The sequence below is a fragment of the Erythrolamprus reginae genome, chromosome 11 (genome assembly GCF_031021105.1).
Source record: "Erythrolamprus reginae isolate rEryReg1 chromosome 11, rEryReg1.hap1, whole genome shotgun sequence".
Lineage (NCBI taxonomy): Eukaryota > Metazoa > Chordata > Lepidosauria > Squamata > Dipsadidae > Erythrolamprus > Erythrolamprus reginae.
Window position 1 is genome coordinate 6590826 of NC_091960.1, and position 25566 is coordinate 6616391.

Genomic DNA, 25566 nt, shown 5'->3' on the forward strand with positions numbered 1-25566 from the left:
GAAAGAAATAAAAGCTTGGAATTTGGGTGAGAGGAGGAGGAGGAAGAAGAAGAGGAGGAGGACAGTCGCTGCTGAAGGAAGAAGGTGAAGGGAGGGGAATAAAAAAAATCCAAAACTTTGAGATTAAAGGTTTCCAATCATCTCAGAATTAGTAGGTGGAGGACTGGGCGAGAGGTGGCTGAGAAAGGCTTTTGAGGAAACCTTTGATAGTCCTGGAAGTCCTAGCAGAAGATACTGCAATGCTCTCTACATGGGGCTACCTCTGAAGAGGGTTCAGAAACTTCAGATCGTGCAGAATGTGGCCACGAGAGCAATCATGGGCTTTCTCAGATATGCCCATGTTTCGTAGTGTCTAATGTCCCCAAACCTGGTGGCATAGATGAGTCTCCAAACTCTTATGAAAAGCAAGGAGGGTTGGGGCCGTACAAATCTCCAGGGGGAACTGATTCCAGAGGACTGGGGCCCCCACAGAGAAGGCTCTTCCCCTAGGAGAGCCTTCTCCCTATATAAATTCTATAGGAAAAAAAATACTGAATGCAGATTCCTTTATCATAGCATTTTATTTTTAGGATGATTCCGTGGACTGCTGAAAACAGAAATCTTTATTAAATTGTGGACTCAAAGCCTGGTATTTCAACATTTCTTCCCCAAAATTTCCACCTTTCTACTACTGACTCAGGTAAGAATCACAAGCCTCTGTTATACTAAATTTCTACGTATCTCATTATTAAATCTCAAATTCCCCCCCCCCTTTATTTTTTTTCAAATTTTCCAATAATTGCAAACAAGACTTGGCTCTTCCCAACTATTAATGATGATCAGGATCAGATGAAGACGCGTTTCTGCATTCCAGGGTGGTGACATTGACCTTGTACAGCCCTTCGGCTATCTCAGAGTACCCAACAGGGAAGTAACAGGGCCACTTTGTCGTACATCCTTGGTTAGTGGACTTGTCATGGAACTTTCCAACTGGGGATGAGAAAAAGGCAGAAAAAGTGCATATGAGATTCTATAGCATAGATAGTATAAAGAAAATGGTGGGACCCAGGGGAAGAGCCTTCTCTGTGGCAGCCCCGGGCCCTCTGGAACCAATTCCCCTCCAGAGATTAGAATTGCCCCCACCCTCCTTGCCTTTCGTAAGCTACTTAAAACCCACCTCTGCCGCCAGGCATGGGGGAACTGAGATACCCTTTCCCCCTAGGCTGTTACAATTTTATGCATGGTATGTCTGTATGTCTGTTTGGGTTTTATTATAATGGGTTTTTAATTGTTTTTAGTATTGGATTATTATTGTATACTGTCTTATTATTGTTGTTAGCCGCCCCGAGTCTTCGGAGAGGGGCGGCATACAAATCCAATAAATAAATAAATAAAATAAAATAAAATAAATAAATGAAATAAAATAAATAAAATTTACATTGATTTTTGTTATTTGTACTGTTTGGCCTCGATGTTTTTCTGGCCCTTGTGGAAACATAAAGATCTTTGGAAAATCTGATATAAATCTGGTTACTATATATGAACTGTTGGATAAACCTTCTCCCGATAAATCATCTTGCTTTATTATTTTTTTTTAAAAAGGGAAGGAGGGAGGGAATGAAGGAAGGAAGGAAGGAAGGAAAGAAAGAAAGAAGGAAGGGAGGGGAGGGGACGAAGGAAGGAAGGAAAGAAGGAAAGAAAGATGGAAGGGAGGGGAGGGAGGGAAGGAAGGAAGGAAAGAAGGAAAGAAAGAAGGGAGGGAGGGGAGGAAGGGAAGAAGGAGGGAAAGAAGGAAGTAAAGAGGGAAAGAAAGAAGGAAGAAAGGAAGGAAAGAAGGAAGGAAGGAAGGAAAGAAAGAAAGAAAGAAAGAAGGAAGGAAGGGAGGGGAGGAAGGAAGGAAAGAAGGAAAGAAAAATGGAAGGAAAGAAGGAACGGGAGGGGAGGAAGGAGGGAGGGAAAGAAGGAATGAAAGAAGGAAAGAAAGATAGAAGGGAGGGGAGGGAAGGAAGGAAGGAAAGAAGGAAAGAAAGAAGGAAGGGAGGGGAGGAAGGGAAGGAGGGAAAGAAGGAAGGAAAGAGGGAAAGAAAGAAGGAAGGAAGGAAGGAAGGAAGGAAAGAAAGAAGGAAGGGAGGGGAGGGGATGAAGGAAGGAAGGAAAGAAGGAAAGAAAGATGGAAGGGAGGGGAGGGAATGGAGGAAGGAAGGAAAGAAGGAAAGAAAGAAGGAAGGGAGGGGAGGGGAGGAAGGGAAGAAGGAGGGAAAGAAGGAAGTAAAGAGGGAAAGAAAGAAGGAAGGAAGGAAAGAAGGAAGGAAGGAAAGAAAGAAGGAAGGGAGGGGACAAAGGAAGGGAGGAAAGAAGGAAAGAAAGAAGGAAGGGAGGGGAGGAAGGGAAGAAGGAAAGAAAGAAGGAAGGGAGGGGAGGGGAGGAAGGGAAGAAGGAGGGAAAGAAGGAAGTAAAGAGGGAAAGAAAGAAGGAAGGAAGGAAGGAAGGAAAGAAAGAAGGAAGGAAGGGAGGGGAGGGGAGGGGAGGAAGGAAGGAAGGAAAGAAGGAAAGAAAAATGGAAGGAAAGAAGAAAGGGGAGGGGAGGAAGGAGGGAGGGAGGGAAAGAAGGAATGAAAGAAGGAAAGAAAGAAGGAGAGGAGGGGAGGAAGAAAGCAAAGAAGGAAAGAAAGATGGAAGGAAGGAAGGAATGAAGGAAGGAAGCAAATGTTTACTCACAAATCACTTTGGAACTAGTTATGTTAAAACACTGGTCCTCTTCGCCAACGCAGTTTACAGTTTCATTGGCTTCACAGTGATCTGCATCAAGGGCATAGCAGCCTGGGCATTGTAACCCATTTGGTTTAAGTGTATGATGATGTTCCACTAGAGGAAGCAAATATTCCAGTTAGCAAATTTTCATGATATCCTCTAACCCTGTTAATGACTATCACAGCCTCCTCCAACTTGACATTCTTTTCACATACAGTGGTACCTCTACTTACGAACTTAATTCGTTCCGTGACCGGGTTCTTAAGTAGAAATGTTTGCAAGTAGAAGCAATTTTTTCCCATAGGAATCAATGTGAAAGCAAATAATGTGTGCGATTGGGGAAATTACAGGGAGGGAGGATTCCTAGAGAGGCCCCACGGAGGCTTCTCCCCACCTTTTCCAGCCCTGTTTTCTCCCAGGAGATTCCTAGGGTGGCCCCACGGAGGCTTCCCTCCCACGTTTTCCGGCCCTGTTTCCTCCCAGGAGATTCCTAGAGAGGCCCCACGGAGGCTCCTCCCCACCTTTTCCGGCCCTGTTTCCTCCCAGGAGATTCGTAGAGAGGCCCCACGGAGGTTCCTCCCCACCTTTTCCGGCCCTGTTTTCTCCCAGGAGATTCCTAGAGAGGCCCCATGGAGGCTTCTTCCAACCTTTTCCAGCCCTGTTTCCTCCCAGGAGATTCCTAGAGAGGCCCCACGGAGGCTCCTCCCCACCTTTTCCGGCCCTGTTTCCTCCCAGGAGATTCGTAGAGAGGCCCCACGGAGGCTTCTCCCTGCCTTTTCAAGCCCTGTTTCCTCCCAGGAGATTCCTAGAGAGGCCCCATGGAGGCTTCTCCCTGCCTTTTCCATTTACAGCTTCAGAGGCTCAGGTTTGTAAGTGGAAAATGGTTCGTGAGAAGAGGCAAAAAAAAAACCTTAAACATCTGGTTCGTATCTAGAAAAGTTCACAATTATAGGTGTTCGTAGGTAAAGGTACCACTGCACTTCAATTTCATCCTGGATGGAATCAAGGAACCAAAGAATCTCTGCAACCAGCAAGGGCTAAGGTTGAAATACTTACACAGAATTGGTTCTCCATTACACAGCTCAGTCTGGCAACAGGTACCTCTAGCTACTTGAAATCTACCATCTACTGTTGTGATGCTCAAGAAGCCATCCATACATTCCTCCTGTCTTGAACATTTCTTGACAATCAAACTCAGTGAAGGATTGACTGCAGAAGAGAATTTTAAACAGGAATACGGAACTCAGCAGTAAACAAAGAGATGCTTATCAATCAAGCTCATTTGGCTGTTGGAAGAAATTGATAAATAGTGTCAACAAACTCAAACTCAACCCAGACAAGACGGAGTGGCTGTGGGTCTTGCCTCCCAAGGACAATTCCATCTGTCCGTCCATTACCCTGGGGGGGGGACTACTGACCCTCCTCAGAGAAGGTTCACAACTTGGGCGTCCTCCTCGATCCACAGCTCACATTAGAGAAACATCTTTCAGCTGTGGCGAGGGGGGTGTTCGCCCAGGTTTGCCTGGTGCACCAGTTGCGGCCCTATTTGGACCGTGAGTCACTGCTCACAGTCACTCATGCCCTCATCACCTCGAGGCTCGACTAGTGTAACGCTCTCTACATGGGGCTACCTTTGAAAAGTGTTCGGAAACTTCAGATCGTGCAGAATGCAGCTGCAAGAGCAATCATGGGCTTTCCCAAATATGCCCATGTTACACCAACACTCCGCAGTCTGCATTGGTTGCCGATCAGTTTCCGATCACAATTCAAAGTGTTGGTTATGACCTATAAAGCCCTTCATGGCACCGGACCAGATTATCTCAGGGACCGCCTTCTGCTGCACAAATCCCAGCAACCAGTTAGGTCCCACAGAGTGGGCCTTCTCCGGGTCCCGTCAACTAAACAATGTCGCTTGGTGGGACCCAGGGGAAGAGCCTTCTCTGTGGCGGCCCCGGCCCTCTGAAACCAACTCCCCCCAGAGATTAGAATTGCCCCAACTCTCCTTGCCTTTCGTAAGCTGCTTAAAACCCACCTCTGCCGCCAGGCATGGGGGAACTGAGATACTCTTTCCCCCTAGGCCTTTACAATTTTATGCATGGTATGTCTGTATGTAAGTTTGGTTTTTATATTAATGGGTTTTTAATCGTTTTTAGTATTAGATTACCATTGTACATTGTTTTATTGTTGCTGTTAGCCGCTCCGAGTCTCCGGAGAGGGGCGGCATACAAATCAAATAAATGAATGAATGAATGAATGAATGAATGAATGAATGAATGAATAAATAAATAAGTGTGTTTATTTCACTTTATGAAATATATATCGGTTTTTTTGTTGTTTAGGAGCTCATAGCACTTCCACTTGTTACTTTTCCCTGAAAAACCGCTAAGGTTAGTTGGGCTGTGAAAGCTTGACTGACCCAAACTCAGTGGCTGGGTTTCCCTTTTTCTAGCCCAGCACATTTCTCACTATATTCTTGGACTTGCAGAGAATAACTGGCCAGTTAAACTTCTGCGACTGAGGAAGGACAAGAATTTTGATCTTCCGTCTCCTAATCCTAACGTGAACTGTTAAGCTTCACAGGCTTCCGCATAGATGTTGATACCTTTGAAGATTTATTTATTCCCAAGAAACATTTCAGCACAGGAAAGTGCAGAATCTGGAGTTTTTCAGAACTTTGCATTGGGACAAAGTAATGCAAGCTCCTTGTGTTTAGCTCCCCATATTTGATGCACATTCAAAATGCACTACCTGACTTTGTGGTTTCTTCCGCAAACCCCAAAAACTTTAACCTTAGACTGTCTACAGCAGTGTTTCCTAACCTTGGCAACTTGAAGATATTTGGACTTCAACTCCCAGAATTGAAACATAGAAACATAGAAGACTGACGGCAGAAAAAGACCCCATGGTCCATCTAGTCTGCCCTTTTACTATTTCCTGTATTTTATCTTACAATGGATATATGTTTATCCCAGGCATGTTTAAATTCGGTTACTGTGGATTTACCAACCACGTCTGCTGGAAGTTTGTTCCAAGGATCTACTACTCTTTCTTCAATATCTTCAAGTTGCCAAGGTTGGGAAACACTGGTTTACAGTCAGCCTCTCCCCATTTCCGAGAGGTCTGTTGGGGTCTGTATGGGTGTCAACAGACTCAAACTCAACCCGGATAAGACGGAGTGGCTGTGGGTTCTGCCTCCCAAGGACAATTCCATCTGTCCATCCATAAACCTGGGGGGGGGGGAAATTATTGACCCCTTCAGAGAGGGTACGCAACTTGGGCATCCTCCTCGATCCACAGCTCACATTAGAGAACCATCTTTCAGCTGTGGCGAGGGAGGCGTTTGCCCAGGTTCACCTGGTGCACCAGTTGCGGCCCTATCTGGACCGGGACTCACTGCTCACAGTCACTCATGCCCTCATCACCTTGAGATTCGACTACTATAATGCTCTCTACATGGGGCTACCTTTGAAAAGTGTTTGGAAACTTCAGGTCGTGCAGAATGCAGCTGCGAGAGCAATCATGGGCTTCCCAAGGTATGCCCATGTTACACCAACACTCCGCAGTCTGCATTGGTTGCCGATCAATTTCCAGTCACAATTCAAAGTGTTGGTTATGACCTATGAAGCCCTTCATGGCATAGGACCAGAATACACCTGGGTCTGCCTTCTGCCGCATGAATCCCAGCGACCGGTTAAGTCCCACAGAGTCGGTCTTCTCTGGGTCTCGTCAACTAAACAATGTCATCTGGCGGGACCCAGGGGAAGAGCCTTCTCTGTGGCGGCCCCGACCCTCTGGAACCAGCTCCCCCCGGAGATCAGAATTGCCCCCACCCTCCTTGCCTTTTGTAAGCTCCTTAAAATCCACCTCTGTCGTCAGGCTTGGGGGAACTGAACTACCCTTTCCCCCCTAGGCCTATACAATTTATGCATGGTATGTTTGTGTGTATGCTTGGTTTTAAATAAGGGTGTTTTAATTATTTTAAACATTAGATTTGTTATACGCTGTTTACTACTGTTGTTAGCCGCCCCGAATCTACGGAGAGGGGCGGCATACAAATCTAATAAATAAATAAATAATAAATAATAGTGTGTCCTTCTTGAGCACTGAGTTGGACTAAAAGACTTTCAAGGTTCCTTCTAAATTTTGGTGTTCTATGTTCTAAAAAATGTATACACTATATACTTTATAAAAAACGAGACACATGTCCAGGTTATTCCTCGATGGTCCAGAAACCAAGTGATGGACATGCATGAGAACAAACTCAATTTTCACTTACTTAAAGTATTATTAAAAATTACAGTAGAACAGAATTCTTCGTTTTCTTCGCATTCCTCCACTTTTACATCTTCTTCTTTACATTCAGTTCCATGGCCAACGCATGCCTGACATTTTAGAGATGTCACTACGAAGAGAAGACATGGTCATGGCAATGGTCAGTGTTTACGTTCAAAGCACTCTTATAATCTGGTTTACTAAGCATGTCTCCCCTGTGGTTTTTTCTGCAGGAGAACTGTGGAAGGGTGGGGAGATGAGATCAGCTTTATATATGTTGTTCATAAAATCATACATCATAATGTACTTCCCTGTTAGCGACTACTTCACCTTTAACAACAACAACAACATAAGAGAACGCAATAGATGCAAACTAAATTCATGGCATCGGACCAGAATATCTCCGGGACCGCCTTTTGCCACACAAATCCCAGCGACCGGTTAGGTCCCACAGAGTTGGCCTTCTCCGGGTCCCGTCGACTAAGCAATGTCGTTTGGCAGGACCCAGGAGAAAAGCCTTCTCTGTGGCAGCCCCGGCCCTCTGGAACCAACTCCCCCCAGATATCAGAGTTGCCCCCACCCTCCTTGCCTTTCGCAAGCTCCTTAAAACCCACCTCTGTCGTCAGGCATGGGGGAATTGAAATTTCCCTTCCCCCTAGGCTTATAGAATTTATACATGGTATACTTGTATGTATGAGTGGTTCTTTAAATTGGGGTTTTTTAAGATTGTTTTAATATTAGATTTGTTTACATTGTCTTGTTGTTAGCCGCCCCGAGTCTTCAGAGAGGGGCGGCATAGAAATCTAATAAATACAAATACAAATACAAATGTAAATCACTCCAAAGTAGACTGCAGGAAATACGATTTCAGCAATAGAGTGGTCAACACCTGGAATTCACTACCGGACTCTGTTGTTTCTTCCCCCGATTCCAAAATCTTCAACCTTATATTATCTACAATAGACCTCTCGCCTTTTCCAAGGGGTGTGCATAAGTGGACATTTGTGCCTACTGTTCTTGCCCTAATGTCTTTTTATCTTTTCTATCTCTACTTTATACTTATACTTATGCGCCTCTATGTTGGTTGAGGCAGGCAGGATTCCCTTGAGTACCATTTGTTGGGGGTCAAGGGAAAGGGAGGGTTTTGCCTTCTCTTTCTGCTCAAGATCCCCTTGGACAATGGGTGGGCCACTGTGTGACCCAGATTGCTGGACTCGATGGGCTTTGGCCCGATTCAGCAGGGCCCTTCTTAGGTTCTTAGGTTCTTATTATGTTAAACATACTACAATAGTATATTTGTACGACAGACAAATAAATAAGTGAATAAAATAAAATAAATGTTGAGAATATTCTTGACAAATGTATATTTTCTTTTATGTACACTGAGAGATTATGCACCAAGACAAATTCCTTGTGTGTCCAATCACACTTGGCCAATAAAGAATTCTATTCTATTCTATTCTATTCTAGTCTAGTCTAGTCTAGTCTAGTCTAGTCTATTCTATTCTATTCTAGTCTAGTCTAGTCTAGTCTATTCTGGTTGTTCAGCAAATCTTCCTTCCCCTATTGACGTTGCTGGTCAGGAATGTCACAAATAGAGTTCATATGTCCCAGGATACCACAACAAACTCATGCCAACTGCCTAATGTCCAAATTTTGATACCTGGTTGTGGGAATATTGCAATTATTGAAGGCGTTAGGACCATTTGTAAATCACTTTTTTTCAGTGCTATTGTAACTTTAGGTGACCACTGACAATGACTTGTAGTAGAACAATTTACCAGAGGCTTACTCAGCCTTCCTGCCCTTTTCTGAAGTCTCCTAAAGTTTCCATATCTCCATTTTAAGGGAATTAAATTCCTTACCTGTTGACAAGAGGGAGAAGAAGACACAAAAGATGAGAATTCCAGCAGCCCTCATGTTGGTAGAAGTCAACTCCGCTGCCTTTCCTGAAGCCACCAATTGGTCAGCTTTGCAACTGGGAAAATTAGCAGAAGAGGCGGAACGTAGAATCCTAAATGATTGGCTGGCAGAAATAGCCATCTCAGGCAGGGAAGAGGCCAAATTCCATTAGGAAAAATAGTCATTTTCCTAGAAAATAAACTATGCAAGGTCTGATAAGGCTGTGGCTGCAATTCACCTTTGAAAAACTATTTTTCAGGACTTTGCAACCTGTGATCACATTAACCAAATTAGAAGGGATTTTTTTTCCCAGAAAAGGAGTCTGTTTTGGGTTTTTGTGAAGCCTAGATCAGAAGAGATGGAAAGAAAAGTGAACATGGTAGCTATTTCCTTGTGGGATGCTTCAAGAGGTAGTCCTCTGCTCTCTATAATTTGAGCTTACATGGAACTTAAGTTAAGATTTGATGCCCTCTGTATGTTGATAAGATTTAGAGAATTACAGTGGTACCTCTACTTGCGAACTTAATTTGTTCCATGACCAAGTTCTTAAATAGAAAAGTTTGTATGGAGAAGCAATTTTCCCCATAGGAATCAATGTAAAAGCAAATAATGCATGTGATTGGGGAAACCACAGGGAGGCCCTGTTTCCTCCCAGGAGATTCCTAAAGAGGCCCCACAGAGGCTTCTCACTATCTTTTCCGGCCCTTTTTCCTCCCAGGAGATTCCTAGAGAGCCCCCACAGAGGCTTCTCCCCGCCTTTTCCGGTCCTGTTTCCTCCCAGGAGATTCCTAGAGAGCCCCCACAGAGGCTTCTCCCCGCCTTTTCTGGTCCTGTTTCCTCCCAGGACATTCCTAGAGAGGCCCCACGGAGGCTTCTCCCCACCTTTTCTGGTCCTGTTTCCTCCCAGGAGATTCATAGAGAGGCCCCACAGAGGCTTCTCCCCACCTTTTCCAGCCCTGTTTCCTCCCAGGAGATTCCTAGAGAGGCCCCACAGAGGCTTCTCCCCACCTTTTCTGGCCCTTTTCCCTCCCAGGACATTCCTAGAGAGGCCCCACAAAGGCTTCTCCCCACCTTTTCCAGCCCTGTTTCCTCCCAGGAGATTCCTAGAGAGGCCCCACAGAGGCTTCTCTCAGCCTTTTCTGTTTACGGTTTCGGAGGCTCGCATTTGTAAGTAGAAAATGTTTCTTGAGAAGAGTCAAAAAAAATCTTGAACACCTGGTTCTTATCTAGAAATGTTCGTAAGTAGAGGCATTCTTAGGTAGAGGTACAACTGTATATGTTTACACCAGTGAACCTTTGCTGAACTGATGAGGCCTTTCTCTAGTGTTTGAAATATCACATTTTCAAATTTCCAGCCCTGAGTTTGAAATAGCTGCCCCGGCCCTCTGGAATCAGCTCCCCCCAGAGATTTGCACTGCCCCCACCCTCCTCGCCTTTCTGCAAGAGTCTCAAGACTCATATATGCTGCCAGGCTTGGGGTGATTAGATCTTAGCCCCTTAGTTGATGAATGTTATGTCTGATTGTTGTCTGAGTTGGTATGATTGATTTTTAATATTGGGGATTTTAGACTAGTTACTTGGTTTTAATTCATTGGATTGAAGCTGTTCTGCCTGACTGGGCTCAGGCAATGCGTAATAGTTCAAGGAAAAAGAAATCAAACACACACGTGCTCTGCTAATCAGCAAACTTGTATTAGATAAACAAAACAGGGTTACTCAAAAACAGTTCTAAGTGTCTGAAAACAATGATAGTGCAAGACTTACTTTAGCCGCATACAAAAACAAACAAAGACAACCTGGAATGAGCAAAGACGTTTCAGGAGTCCTTTTGAATCTTTGGAGCCAACAGCAAGTCCCAGAGGTTTCACCTCCCACTTGTCTGAAAAAGCTGGGTTGAAAACTCCAACGGCACGGAACAGAAACTTCAGAGCAGGAACCACAAAATAACACAGATAAACAGCCACAGTTTGCCTTGGGCCTTTGTTCCCTTTTATCCCTTTAGCCCTCATTAAGGGAACCACACCCAGCCCTCAGTATAAGAACCACACCCAGCCCAGGTGCTACGATGATGACTTGTAATACTCCTTCAATCGATCCCTTCTTTGCATAGCTCTTCAGCTACGCAGATCAATATATTGATCTGCAGAAGAACCCAGGGACAAAAGACTGTCTGAGGGACTGCATGCCAAATCCCCTGGGCTGTCTGCTGAATCCTGCGTACCAGTGGACTCGTCCTCCTGGCTGTCTGCCAAGTCTTCCTGTCTGTCTGCCACATCTTCCTGGCTGTCAGCCAGGCTTTCGCATTCACTTTGTGCTGCGTCCCTCCCATCTGTGGGAACAACAGCTGGCCCAGGCCCAAACACAACAGAAGCTAGTGTATTTTATAGTTTCTTTTTATATGTTTTAAGCCACCCGGAATCCTCGGAGAGAGGCAGTATAACAATCAATCGGATCAATCAGATCAATCAGATCAATCAGATCAATCAGATCAATCAGATCAATCAGATCAATCAGATCAATCAGATCAATCAGATCAATCAGATCAATCAGATCAATCAGATCAATCAGATCAATCAGATCAATCAGATCAATCAGATCAATCAGATCAATCAGATCAATCAGGTCAATCAGATCAATCAGGTCAATCAGATCAATCAGGTCAATCAGATCAATCAGATCAATTGAACCAATCGAACCAATCGAACCAATCGAACCAATCGAACCAATCGAACAATCGAACCAATCGAACCAATCGAACCAATCGAATCAATCGAATCAATCGAATCAATCAAATCAATCAGATCAATCAGATCAATCAGATCAATCGAACCAATCGAACCAATCGAACCAATCGAACCAATCGAATCAATCGAATCAATCGAATCAATTGGATCAATCGGATCAATCAGATCAATCAGATCAATCGAATCAATCGAATCAATCGAATCAATCGAACCAATCGAACAATCGAACCAATCGAATCAATCGAACCAATCGAATCAATCGAATCAATCGAATCAATCAAATCAATCAGATCAATCAGATCAATCAGATCAATCGAACCAATCGAACCAATCAAACCAATCGAACCAATCGAATCAATCGAATCAATCGGATCAATCGGATCAATCAGATCAATCAGATCAATCAGATCAATCGAACCAATCGAACCAATCGAACCAATCGAACCAATCGAACCAATCAAACCAATCGAACCAATCGAACCAATCGAACCAATCGAACCAATCGAACCAATCGAATCAATCGAATCAATCGGATCAATCAGATCAATCAGATCAATCAGATCAATCGAACCAATCGAACCAATCGAACCAATCGAATCAATCGAACCAATCGAACCAATCGAACCAATCGAACCAATCGAACCAATCGAATCAATCGAATCAATCGAATCAATCGGATCAATCAGATCAATCAGATCAATCAGATCAATCGAACCAATCGAACCAACCGAACCAATCGAACCAATCGAACCAATCGAATCAATCGAACCAATCGAACCAATCGAACCAATCAAATCAATCGAATCAACCGAATCAATCAAATCAAATCAATCTAGTCCAACCCCCTGCTCAGGCAGGAGTCTCTATACCATTTCGGACAAATGGCCATCTAATCTCCCCTTGAAAGTCTCAAGTCTTGGATCACTCACAAAGAAAAAGCCCCCTCTTCTGTTGGGATGTTATGGGCAAATGTCATCCTTGCTGCTATTATAATGTGCAAAATTAGGTACTGCATTTTAAATCCTGATTTCCTATAGATATGCCTAATAAGAATAATTCCAGTTTCAGTTTTCATTTTATGATTTATTGATTAGAGTGGGAAGGGACCTTGTAGATCATCTAGTCCAACCCCCTGCTCAGGCAGGAGTGCCAATACCATTTCGGATAAACAGCAGTCCAATTTGAAAGTCTCAAATGTTCACAACCTCCACAGGCAAGCCGTTCCACTGGTCGATCGTTCTCAATCTCAGAAGATTCCTCCTTCTTTCCAGGTTGAATCTCTCTTTGGTCAGCTTCCATCCGGTATTCCTAGTCTGGCCTTCTGGTGCTTTGGAAAACAGTCTGATCCCCCTCCTCTCTGTGGCAGCCCCTCCAGTATTGGAACACTGCTATCCTGTCTCCCCTGACCCTTCTTTTTGCCAGACTGGTCATGTCCAGTTCCTGCAACCTCTCTTGGTATGTTTTAGTTTCTGTTGTGGTTAGCTCTGGCCCAGTTCCTGCCCCAAGGACTGTGGATGTGGGGGAGACATCCACATGCTGCAGGCCTGTTTTGCCCCCGGTGGAATCTGCTGATGAAGGCTCCTCTGACCAAGAAGACATGAGTGACAGGGAGGAGGAGAGTGGGGCAGACAGCTCAGAAGGAGATCAATTATCTAGCTCCTCCTTGGATTTACAACAAGAGTTAATGATACAGCCATGTATGCGGAGAGCGATGCATAGGCAACAACAACTGAGAGATTATTATCAAAGAAAATGAGGCCAGTTTGTTTGGAGATGAGTGCTCTTTGCTATACCAAAAGAGGGCTTAGTTTAAGTGAATTTTCATTATAAAGAACATTGTTTTGAATTTTCAAACCTGTGTGTGTCTGAAATTTGTACCTGTGCATTTTTGGGAGGAGTCTACCAGAGAGCCCGACAGAACAGTTTCTAGTCCCCTTATCATCCTGGTTGCTCTCTTCTGCTTTCTTTGCATCGTGTATTATATTCTATGTATTCCATGTTTGTGATTTCTTCCATCTTCCTCCTTATCCTCTGCCAATAATGCTTTGCTTTAGGGCAAGACCACCACATATGATGGTATGTTCCTATATTGTGGTTACACTTCCAAAAATCTGGAGATGCATTAAAGAGCATTTTTGCAATTCTGTCTGGTTATATATTATATTATTTATATACTGTATATATAATATTCTACTTTGTCATTTTATACCTTTTGTTCCATAGACTCTCCCACTTTTCTAATTCTATGTTATGCCCCAAATTGTCCAACTTTCTCATTCTTTTTTCAAAATTTCCAATAATTGCAAATATGATTCAATTCTTCCCAACTATCACTGATGACCATATTCAGAAGAAGATGCGTTTCTGCATTCCAGGGTGGTGATATTGACCTGGATCTGCCCATCGGCTGTCCCAGAAAATCCTACAGGGAAGAAACATGACTTCTTGGTCGTGCAACCTTGGTATGTGGACTTTTCAGTGAAGTTTCCAACTAGGGATGAAAAAAAGGTAGAAAAGGTGCATGTGAGATCCTATAGCATAGATAGTATAAAGCAGTGTTTCTCAACCTTGGCCACTTGGATATCTGGACTTCAACTCCCAGAATTCCCCAGCCAGCATTCGCTGGCTGTGGAATTCTGGGAATTGAAGTCCAAATATCTTCAAGTGCCTAAGGTTGGGACACACTGGTATAAAGCAATGCAGATTGTTTGGCCTTGATGTTCTTGTGGCCTTTATGAAACCATAAAGATATTTGGAAAATCTGATGCAAATCTGGTTACCATATATCAACTGTTTGATAAAGGTTTTCCAAATAAATCATCTTCCTTTATTTATTTTTTAAAGGGAGGGAGGGAGGGAAGGAAGGAGGGAAGGAAGGAAGGAAGTAAGTAAGTGAGGAAACAGGAAGGGAAGGAAGGAAAGAAGGAAGGAAGGAAAGAAGGAAAGAAGGAAAGAAGGAAAGAAGGAAGGAAAGAAGGAAGGAAAGAAGGAAGGAAGGAAGGAAGGAAAGAAGGAAGGAAGGAAGGAAAGAAGGAAGGAAGGAAGGAAGGAAAGAAGGAAGGAAGGAAAGAAGGAAGGAAGGAAGGAAGGAAGGAAGGAAAGAAGGAAGGAAGGAAGGAAGGAAAGAAGGAAGGAAGGAAAGAAAGAAAGAAAGAAAGAAAGAGGGAAGGTAGGAAAGAAGGAAGGAAGGAAGGAAAGAAGGAAGGAAGGAAGGAAAGAAGGAAGGAAGGAAAGAAAGAGGGAAGGAAGGGAAGAAGGAAGGAAAGAAGGAAGGAAGGAAGGAAAGAAGGAAGGAAGGAAGGAAAGAAGGAAGGAAGGAAAGAAAGAGGGAAGGTAGGAAAGAAGGAAGGAAGTAAGTGAGGAAACAGGAAGGGAAGGAAGGAAAGAAGGAAGGAAAGAAGGAATGAAGGAAGTGGGGAAACAGGAAGGGAAGGAAGGAAGGAAAGAAGGAAGGAAGGAAGGAAAGAAGGAAGGAAGGAAGGAAGGAAGGAAGGAAAGAAGGAAGGAAGGAAAGAAGGAAGGAAGGAAAGAAGGAAGGAAGGAAAGAAGGAAGGAAGGAAGGAAGTGAGGAAACAGGAAGGGAAGGAAGGAAGGAAAGAAGGAAGGAAGGAAGGAAAAAAGGAAGGAAGGAAGGAAAGAGGGAAGGAAGGAAAGAAGGAAGGAAAGAAGTAAATAAGTGAGGAAACAGGAAGGGAAGGAAGGAAAGAAGTAAGTAAGTAAGTGGGGAAACAGGAAGGGAAGGAAGGAAGGAAGGAAATGTCTACTCACAAGCCAGTCTCGTATAAGATATGTTAAAACACTGATCCTCTTCACCAACGCAGTTTACAGTTTGATTGGCTTCACAAGAATCCTCATCTAGTGCATAGCAGCCTGGGCACTTTAACCCATTTGGTTTAAGCGTGTCATGATGTTCCACTGGAGGAAGCAAATACAGTATTCCAATTAGCGAAGTTTAATGATAACCACTAACCCTGTTAATGTCTACCATAGCCTCCTCCAACTTGACATTCTTTTCACATACTTGAGTTCAATTCTATCCCGGATGGAATCAAGGAACCAAAGAATTTTTGCAACAAGCAAGTGTTTTTTTTTTTTTAAAAGGTTGTATTAAGGCTTAAATACTTACACAGAAGCGGTTCTCCATTACAGACATCGGTCTGGCAACAGTTACCTCTAGTTATTTCAAATCTACCATCTACTGTCGTGATGCTCCAGAGGTCATCCAAACAGTTCTCAGGTGTTGAACATCCTTTGACAATTAAATTCACTGAAGGATTGGCTGCAGAAGAGAATTTAAAAAAGGAATATGGAACTCACAAGCCAACAAAGGGATGCAGATCAAATTTATTTATTTATTTGTTTGTTTGTTTATTTATTTTGTATGCCCCCCCTCTCCGCAGACTCGGGGCAGCTCACAACAGTAACAGAAAACAATATATAATACAAATTCAATAATTAGAAAGCTAAAAACCCATAGTTTAAAAAACATGCACATAACATACCATACATAAACAGTATAGGCCTGGGGATGGCAGAGGTGGGTTTTAAGGAGTTTGCGGAAGGCAAGGAGGGTGGGGGCAGTTCTAATCTCAGGGGGAGCTGGTTCCAGAGGGTCAGGGCCGCCACAGAGAAGGCTCTTCCCCTGGGACCCGCCAAACAACATTGTTTAGTCGACGGGACACGGAGAAGGCCAACTCTGTGGGACCTAATGCGGCAGAAGGCGGTCCCGGAGATATTCTGGTCCGATGCCATGAAGGGCTTTATAGGTCAAGACCAACACTTTGAATTGTGACCGGAAATTGATCAGCAACCAATGCTGATAAATAACTGTTTTTATTTCACTTTGTGAAATATATAACTTTTTTGTTTTGGAGCTCATAGCATTTCCACTTATTACTTTCCCCGGAAAAACCGCTAAGGTTAGTTCAGTTGTGAAAGTTTGATTGATCCAAACTCTTGGGTGAACTTCTGTGGCTGAGTCTACCTTCTAAACCAGCACATTTCTCACTATACTAGTTCTTGGAGCTGCAGATAATAACTGGCCAGTTAAACTTCTGCAACTGAAGTGGGACGAGAGTTTTGATCTTCTGACTTAGTATGGACAATGAACCTTGCATTGTGACAAAGTAATGTAAGCTCCTGTTTAGCTTCCAACTTCACGTGCACATTCAAAAGGGCAAAGGGTAGATTGCTACATCAGGTGTTTCATCACTTGTCCTGTGTAAATGTCAATACAGGTAACTTTAAAAAATTACATCTAGCAAATAACATTGGACTTCTCCTACTGTCCCCTCGATAAACTTCCAAGAGAAGTCATTGAAAGAAGGTTGAAGGTTGAAAGAATTTTGTAGTGTGTCCTGCTTGAGCATTGAGTTGGACCGGAAAACCTACAAGGTCCTTTTTAATTCTGATAGTCTGCGTTCTAATAAATGTATACAGTACATATTATATTTAAAAAATGAGACACATATCCAGGTTATTCCTCCTCAATGGTCCAGAAACCAAGTGACGGACATGCTTGAGAACAAACTCAATTATGACTTACTTATAGTACTATTAACAACTGCAGTAGAACAGAATTCTTCATTTTCTTTGCATTCCACCACGTTCACTGCCTCTTCTTCACATTCACTTCCAAGGGCAATACACGCCTGACACTTTAGAGATGTCACTGCAAACAGAAGACATAGTTCATGGCAATGATCAGCATTTACATTCAAAGCACCTGTTATAATCTGGTCTATTAGGCATGTGTTGGTAATGACCTTTAAAGCCCTATATGGCATTGGGCCAGAATACATCCAGAACCGCCTTCTACCGCACGAATCCCAGCGGCCGATAAGGTCCCACAGAGTTGGCCTTCTCCAGGTCCCGTCGACCAAACAATGTCGTTTGGCGGGCCCCAGGGGGAGAGCCTTCTCTGTGGCGGCCCCGGCCCTCTGGAATCAACTCCCTCCAGAGATTAGAACGACCCCCACCCTCCTTGTCTTTCGCAAACAACTCAAGACCCGCCTTTGTCGCCAGGCATGGGGGAGTTAAGATATTCCTTCCCCTAGGCCATTACAAGTTATGCATGGTATGTTTGTGTGTATGTTTGGTTTTTATAAAGAAGGGTTTTTAGTTGTTTTATTAAATTGGATTGTTACATGTTGTTTTTATCATTGTTGTTAGCCGCCCCGAGTCTGCGGAGAGGGGCGGCATACAAATCCAATCAATCAATCAATCAATCAATCAACAAACAAACAAACAAACAAACAAACAAACAAACAAACATTCTCAAACCTCTAATATTTTAATATGAAAACTGGATCTTCCCATCTTTATGCCATAGACCAGGTTTATGAAAAATCCATTTGGAGGCTGGCTCAGGCCATTTTTCTTCAAGAACCTCAATTCTGAATCTCTATGAATTCTGAATACAGTGGCACCTCTACTGAAGAACTTAATTCGTTCCGTGACCAGGTAAGTAGAAGCAATTTTCCCCATAGGAATCAATGTAAAAGCAAATAATGCATGCAAACCTATTAGGAAAGAAATAAAAGCTCGGAATTTGGCTGAGAGGAGGAGGAGGAAGAAGAGGAGGAGGACAGTCACTGCCGAAGGAAGAAGGTGAAGGGAGGGGAATCAAAAAAATCCAAAACTTTAAGGCTTAAAAAAAAAGAAGAGGAACTCTGGGGTGTCGAGGAGGAACACATGCCTCCCATACACCCGGCGTGAGGCTGCCTCCCATACATTGCACCAGAGAGAGAAACCCAGGGGGAATGGCAGGAAACTGGCCGGGCCTTCGTGCCGCTCTCAAATTTCCTGGGAAATTTTTCTGGGCTTGGTTTCTTAAGTAGAAAATGGTTTTTAAATAGAGGCAAAAAACTCTTGAACACCCGGTTCTTAGGTAGAGGTACCACTGTAATTGTTTATGTCAGTGCTGGTTCTTGATTGTTCTGTCTGGGTGCCCCCAGACTTCAACACCAACTGGAAAAAGCAGCCAGACACGCTGGTAAAAGCAAAAGCACTTTATAGTTTGAAAAATAAACACAGAGAAAAACCTGTTCTTCCCAACAGGCAGGCTATGAGGCTTCACAGCAAAGTCCTGACGGCCAGACAATACAGCAGACTTCTTGGTGGCACACACACCACTCTAGAGATTAAGCCCCCCCACCTTTTTCCCCAAGGTTTCAGCCTTCAAGGCCACAAGCCAGAATCAGAGACGCCAAAGATCACAGCCAGGTCCCAGGACTCCCAAAGATAATACTCCACAATACAGGAAGGGTGGGTCTGCCTTTTCAGCCTTTCTGGGGAGAACCACACCCAAACCCAGCTGTTACCTATTTAGGACTGGAAGTACCTGGCTAATTGTCCCCTTCGTTGTGCTGCTCTTCTCTGCCTGTGATCGATGATGGCTTGAGCATTTTCATCTAAGGACTCCAGGCTGCTTGCTGGGGAGAGGTCCACCCCGGGGGATTCTGGCTGTTCTCCCTCTCCCTCGGCCTGATATTCCTCCTCCCCTTCTGCCTGGGCCTCCTCCTCCTCCTCCTGTTCCTTATCCTCCCCCTCTGAGCAGGGAGCCGGCAGAGGTTCAGCCGTTCCCTGAGAAGCCTCAGACGGAATCACAACATTGATTCCTGGTGATAGAAACATAGAAGACTGACGGCAGAAAAAGACCTCCTGGTCCATCTAGTCTGCCCTTCTACTATTTCCTGTATTTTATCTTACAACGGATATATGTTTATCCCAGGCATGTTTAAATTCAGTGACTGTGGATTTACCAACCACGTCTGCTGGAAGTTTGTTCCAAGGATCTACTACTCTTTCAGTGAAATAATATTTTCTCACGTTGCTTTTGATCTTTCCCCCAACTAACTTCAGATTGTGTCCCCTTGTTCTTGTGTTCACTTTCCTATTAAAAACACTTCCCTCCTGAACCTTATTTAACCCTTTCACATATTTAAATGTTTCGATCCTGTCCCCCCTTTCCCTTCTGTCCTCCGACTCTACAGATTGAGTTCATGAAGTCTTTCCTGATACGTTTTATGCTTAAGACCTTCCACCATTCTTGTAGCCCATCTTTGGACCCGTTCAATTTTGTCAATATCTTTTTGTAGGTGAGGTCTCCAGAACTGGACACAGTATTCCAAATGGGGTCTCTACAGCGCTCTATATAAGGGGATCACAATCTCCCTCTTCCTGCTTGGTGCAGGATTTGGGCATATTTTAGCCTTAGACATGTTGTGCCAATACTTCCTTCCTAGCACTGAGAGAGGGTCACCTGACTAGTTTTTCACCCAATGGTCCAATGCCACTTGCCTAGTTTGGATTCCTCCCGAATGACTAGTGTTACAACAGCTGGGGGTCGCCAGGGGTTTCCCCACATTAGCGGGAGAATCCTGGAGCGGTGATTGGCTGGTTGAACCTGGCAGCGGGTAATATAAACAGCTATCAGGCAGGACTCTTTGCTTCTTCCATTCAGTGCTTGTAGTTACTTATTTTATTTCTTTATTTTATTTTATTTTTTATTTATTTATTTATTTATTTATTTATTTATTTATTTATTTATTTATTTATTTATTTTGTCCAATACACAATGAGGGTTTTAGTGGGCATATATATATGTAGATTGTTCTGAGTTCGGGTTTTGCCCCATGTAATATTATGCATGTCTATGCGATGTTTCGGTGAAATCACATTCACCATCATCAGGCTGAAGTTGTAAGCTTCGTGCTGCTGTAGATATAGTATATATATATATGTATACACATAGTAAAATACATGATGAAGGTTATAGAGGAGATACTCATAGTAGAATATATATCTAAGAAAGAAGAGAAGAGAAGTTATAGGAATAGAACATATCAATGAAAGAGCAGAAGAAGAGATATAGGAATAGAATAAAGGTATAGGAGATATAGGAGAGCAATAGGACAGGGGACGGAAGGCACTCTAGTGCACTTGTACTCACCCCTTACTGACCTCTTAGGAATCTGGAGAGGTCAACCGTAGATAATCTAAGGGTAAATTATTGGGGGTTTGCCTGCCCTCCATCCCTTTCCTGAAGTCTCCTGGAGTTTCTACATCTCCGTTTTAAGGGAATTAAATTCCTTACCTGTTGACAAGATGGAGGAGAAGACAAAAAGGACAAGAATTCCAGCAGTCTTCGTGTTGGTAGAAGTCAACTCCATTGCCTTTCCTGAAGCCACCAATTGCTCAGCTTTGCAACTGGGGAAATGTTTTTGAAGAATTAGCTGGAGGAGGTGGAATATAAAATCCCAAATGATTGGCCGGCAGAGAGGGCAATCTCAGGCAGCAAAGAGGCCAAATTCCACTAGGAAATATAGGAAAACATATACAAAATAAACTATTCAAGGGCTGATAAGGACTGTGGTTGCAATTCACCCTTGAAAGACTGTTTTCCAGGACTTTGGTGCCTGTGAATGTTAGGATTTTGCATTAACCATATAAAAAGGGGTTTTTGTAGGGACAAGGAGTCTGTTTTGGGATTTTGTGAATCTTGGATCAGGAGAGTAGAAAGAAAAGTCAACATGGTAGCTGTTCCCTTGTGTGATGCCTCAAGTGGTAGTCCTCTGCCTTCTATAGTTTGAGCTCACATGGAACTTAATTTAAGATTTGATGCCCTCTGTAAGTTGATAAGATTTAGAACTACAGTGGTACCTCTACCTAAGAACGCCTCTACTTACGAATTTTTCTAGTGTTCAACATATTTTTTGCCTCTTCTCATTTTCTACTTACAAACCCGAGCCTCCAAAATTGTAACCAGAAAAGTCAGGGAGAAGCCTCTGTGGGGCCTCTCTAGGAATCCCCTGGAGGAAACAAGGCTGTAAAAGGTGGGGAGAAGCCTCTGTGGGGCCTCTCTAGGAATCCCCTGGGAGGAAACAGGGCCAGAAAAGGTGGGGAGAAGCCTCCGTGGGGCCTCTCTGGGAATCTCCTAGGAGGAAACAAGGCCGGAAAAGGTGGGGAGAAGCCTCTGTGGGGCCTCTCTAGGAATCTCATGGGAGGAAACAGGGCCTCCACCCTCCCTGTGGTGTCCCCAATTGCACGCATTATTTGCTTTTACATTGATTCCTATGGGAAAATTGCTTCTTCTTACAAACTTTTCTACTTAAGAACCTGGTCACGTAACAAATTATGTTCGTAAGTAAACTGTATATATTTACACCAGCAATTTTTTTTAACGTAAGAAAGAACTTATAGTATATCTGCTTTTTAATCTTTGTATAATAAAAACTTTTAAAAAGAAGGAGAAATAACTTATGGACTTTCTGGAGAATTTCTGGGAAACCTCTATAATAAATAAGCCGCCCCGAGTTTGCGGAGAGGGGCGGCATATAAATCCAATAAATCTAATCTAATCTAATTGTCATAATAAACCAGATTATTTTCCCCTTGGAGGCACCACCACCAATTGTCATCCAAGAATATTGAAAAGTTCACAATATTTCAGAGTTTAAAACATGTGCACTTTCGGATATTCTTTTAAACTCCACCTTCACCCTTTTCAGTAACCAGTAGCAGCCAGTTGCAGTCATTTATTTATTTGATTTATACAGCCACCCATCTAGCAGCTGTTCTTACTTTTATGGCAAGCAAAAGGATTGAGATGAAAGGTTTTCAATCTTCTCAGAATTGGTTGGTGAAGGAGGACTGGGCGAGAGGTGTCTGAGACTTCATGTTGGCTTATCCACTGAATTTCTTTGTGGGAAGGTGACAGTGGGCAGTGGAAATCTTCTTTCCTTTTCTCCTCCCTGTTTTTCTTTTCTTTTTTCTTTTTTCCTTTCCTTTCCTTTCCTTTTCTTTCTCCTTCTCTTCTCTCTCTCCCTCTCTTCTTCCCCTCCCTCCCTTGCTTCTTTCCTTTCCTTTCCTTTCTTTTCCTTTCCTTTTGTACGAAGTTAGTTCCCACCTCTCTCCTAGAAAATTGAAATATTTTAGGAAATATTAAAAGGGCAGAATATTTTCCCTAAAAGGGAGGCAGAAACTTAGCTTTCCTCACCTTTGTCAATGGGACGTTAAGGTCTGGACCAGTTTATTCTATATAACAAATATCTACCTCCTTCAAGCAGAGCCATCATGGGAATTGCCCCAAATCCCTTTCATTACATCATCACCCAGCAAGGCTCAACCAAGCCTGGGACACAGGACAGCCTGAAGAATTTCCCCTGCATGGCTCCATGGGAGTTTGACAACTAAACAGAACACAAGCTCAAATTTAAAACCCAAAAGAGGGCATAAAACCCAGGCATTCCCAGCATCTCTTCCCCGTTTGCCCAGGAGCCATGGAACCTTGTTCATCAATAAACCATCTTTCCACGCAGTCCCCATGTTTAATTTAATTTAATTTAATTTAGTTTAGCTTAGCTTAGCTTAGCTTAGCTTAGCTTAGCTTAGCTTAGCTTAGCTTAGCTCAACTTAGCTTAGCTTAGCTTAGCTTAGCTTAGCTTAGCTTAGCTTAGCTTAGCTTAGCTTAGCTTAGCTTAGCTTAGCTTAGCTTAGCTTAGCTTAGCTTAGCTTAGCTTAGCTTAGCTTAGCTTAGCTTAGCTTAATTTAATTTAATTTAATTTAATTTAATTTAATTTAATTTAATTTAATTTAATTTAATTTAATTTAATTTAATTTAATTTAATTTAATTTAATTTAATTTAATTTAATTTAATTTAATTTAATTTAATTTAATTTAATTTAATTTAATTTAATTTAATTTAATTTAATTTAATTTAATTTAATTTAATTTAATTTAATTTAATTTAATTTAATTTAATTTAATTTAATTTAATTTAATTTAATTTAATTTAATTTAATTTAATTTAATTTTTTAATTTAATCATTTAATTTAATTCATTTCATTTCATTTCATTTGATATAATTTAATTTATTCTCTCCCCTCCCCTCCTCTCCTTGTGTGTGTGTGTGTGTGTGTGTGTACTTACACATACAGTTTATATAGTAGATAATGTATATTTTTGAGTGCCTGTGTATAATATGTATGTACACATATGGCATTTTTACATATAGGATTAAATAGTATATTTTGGATATTCAATAATAGTGAATAGATGATGAAATTGTATCTCTCTGAGGCGAGGAGAGGCCAGGCACCCTAACTTAAACCCTTGACATGAGTGACGTCAAGATGGCCACCTTTAAACCAGTCACATGACCTTTAAGCCAGCCCCCTGGTCACATGATCGTCAAGCCACTCCCACCTGGTCACATGGCTGGCAAGGCACACCCACTAAGCCATGCCCACAGTGTGGTAGTACATTTTTTTGCAGCGCTTCATTGGTAGCGTTCCTCGGTGTTGTATCCAGGGCAGCCCGTTCTAAAAGAAACATCTCGCAAGTTCAATCAAGCTTGATTGAACTTGTGAGATGTTTTCTTTTATAATGCTCCCACCACCCGACTGGAAAGGGGGAAATTGGTGGGGTCGGGGAGAATTAGTGAGTTGGGGGAAAGGATGTGTGTGTCTCCGACATACACTCAGGTACCAGCCCTGCTGGGCGAGAGCGCAAGGGAGGCGTCCAGCTAATGAAGGGCTATCAAAATTTTTACTACTACATTGTGGGTATGGCTTATGCAGGACGCCCTGCATTTTCCCCAACATCTTTCAGTGTAAATTGGATGCTCTGGGATGGAGCTCCATTTTCGCTGCTCCACTGTGTTCCTCCCACCCCCATCCAGGTAGTAGCCCACCCCCCCTGCAGCCAACACACTGGAAGCCTGGCAACTAACAATGGCAATCTGTCTTGCTTTCTCACTCATTAGTCCTTCCGGTCAATGACTACTTCACCTTCAACCACAACAACACAAGAGCATGCAACAGATTCAAACTTAATATTAAACGCTCCAAACTTGACTGTAAAAAATATGACTTTAACAATCGAGTCGTCGACGCGTGGAACTCATTACCGGACTCTATAGTGTCTACTCCTAACCCCCAACATTTCTCCCTTAGACTCTCCACGATTGACCTCTCCAGGTTCCTAAGAGGCCAGTAAGGGGCGTATATAAGTGCACTGATGTGCCTAATGTCCCCTGTCCAATTACCTTTCCTTTTCGCATATATCCTATATATTCTCTCCCTCTCATCCACTCTTCTTCTTTTTTACTTACTATCCCTATATATACTACTTAATGCCTATTTCATTCCATATGTATTGTATATTGGACAAAGAATAAATAAATAAATAAATTAGCGATAAAGGAAGATCTCCTACTCCAGGGGTAGGCAAAATTGGCTCTTCTATGACATGTGGACTTCAACTCCCAGAATTCCTGAGCCAATCATGCTAGCCAATCATTCACCAGAAGAGCCCTCCACTCCTCCACTCGAAACAGAATACCCTATGAAAATAGACTAACCATCCTGGGCCTTGAAAGCCTAGAACTACGGCGTCTAAAACACGATCTAAGTATTGCCCACAAGATCATACGCTGCAACGTCCTTCCGGTCAACGACTACTTCAGCTTCAACAGCAACAACACAAGAGCACACAACAGATTCAAACTTAATATCAACCGCTCCAAACTTGACTGCAAAAAATACGACTTCAACAATCGAGTTGTCGAAGCGTGGAACTCATTACCGGACTCAATAGTGTCAACCCCCAATCCCCTACACTTCTCCCTTAGACTCTCCACGATTGACCTCTCCCGATTCCTCAGAGGCCAGTAAGGGGCGTATATAAGTGCACTGATGTGCCTATCGTCCCCTGTCCAATTCTCTTTTCTTACCTCTTTTATCTTATATATTCTCTCCTCTCTATATATTCTCTTCCTATCCACTTCCCTTCTTTTTACTTCCTATCTTTATATATATATTCCTAATGTATATTCTCTCTCATATGTATTGTATATTGGACAAAGAATAAATAAATAAATAAATAAATAAATAAATAAATAAATAAATAAATAA

General features: G+C 42.8%; 2 protein-coding genes across 2 annotated transcripts; both read right to left on the bottom strand.

The window, feature by feature from the left end:
* Nucleotides 1-541: 541 nt before the first annotated feature.
* LOC139174541 (phospholipase A2 inhibitor NAI-like) lies at nt 542-8977 on the bottom strand. Its single transcript, XM_070764987.1, has 5 exons — nt 8868-8977; nt 7007-7132; nt 3787-3939; nt 2698-2844; nt 542-969 (listed from the first exon to the last, which is right to left on the bottom strand). Exons 1-5 carry the CDS (start codon nt 8920-8922, stop codon nt 809-811), a joined length of 642 nt encoding a protein of 213 aa, XP_070621088.1. The 5' UTR covers nt 8923-8977; the 3' UTR covers nt 542-808.
* Nucleotides 8978-12710: 3733 nt separating this feature from the next.
* LOC139174542 (phospholipase A2 inhibitor NAI-like) lies at nt 12711-20856 on the bottom strand. The gene is made up of 5 exons (XM_070764988.1): nt 20746-20856; nt 17194-17319; nt 15775-15927; nt 15417-15563; nt 12711-14139 (listed from the first exon to the last, which is right to left on the bottom strand). The coding sequence occupies exons 1-5, from the start codon at nt 20819-20821 to the stop codon at nt 13979-13981; spliced, it is 663 nt and encodes a 220-aa protein (XP_070621089.1). The 5' UTR covers nt 20822-20856; the 3' UTR covers nt 12711-13978.
* Nucleotides 20857-25566: the final 4710 nt, after the last annotated feature.

What these genes read in the sequence shown, in the direction of transcription:
- LOC139174541 (XM_070764987.1), bottom strand. Translation starts at nt 8,922, where the DNA reads ATGAGGGCTGCTGGAATTCTCATCTTTTGTGTCTTCTTCTCCCTCTTG. An exon ending in AATTTTTAATAATACTTTAA is followed by an intron (nt 3,940 to 7,006) that starts GTAAGTGAAAAT and finishes TCTCTTCTGCAG; the next exon opens with TCAATCCTTCACTGAGTTTG. An exon ending in TAATGGAGAACCAATTCTGT is followed by an intron (nt 2,845 to 3,786) that starts GTAAGTATTTCA and finishes TGCTTCCTCTAG; the next exon opens with TGGAACATCATCATACACTT.
- LOC139174542 (XM_070764988.1), bottom strand. Translation starts at nt 20,821, where the DNA reads ATGGAGTTGACTTCTACCAACACGAAGACTGCTGGAATTCTTGTCCTT. An exon ending in AGTTGTTAATAGTACTATAA is followed by an intron (nt 15,928 to 17,193) that starts GTAAGTCATAAT and finishes TCTCTTCTGCAG; the next exon opens with CCAATCCTTCAGTGAATTTA. An exon ending in ATCTTATACGAGACTGGCTT is followed by an intron (nt 14,140 to 15,416) that starts GTGAGTAGACAT and finishes TTTCATCCCTAG; the next exon opens with TTGGAAACTTCACTGAAAAG.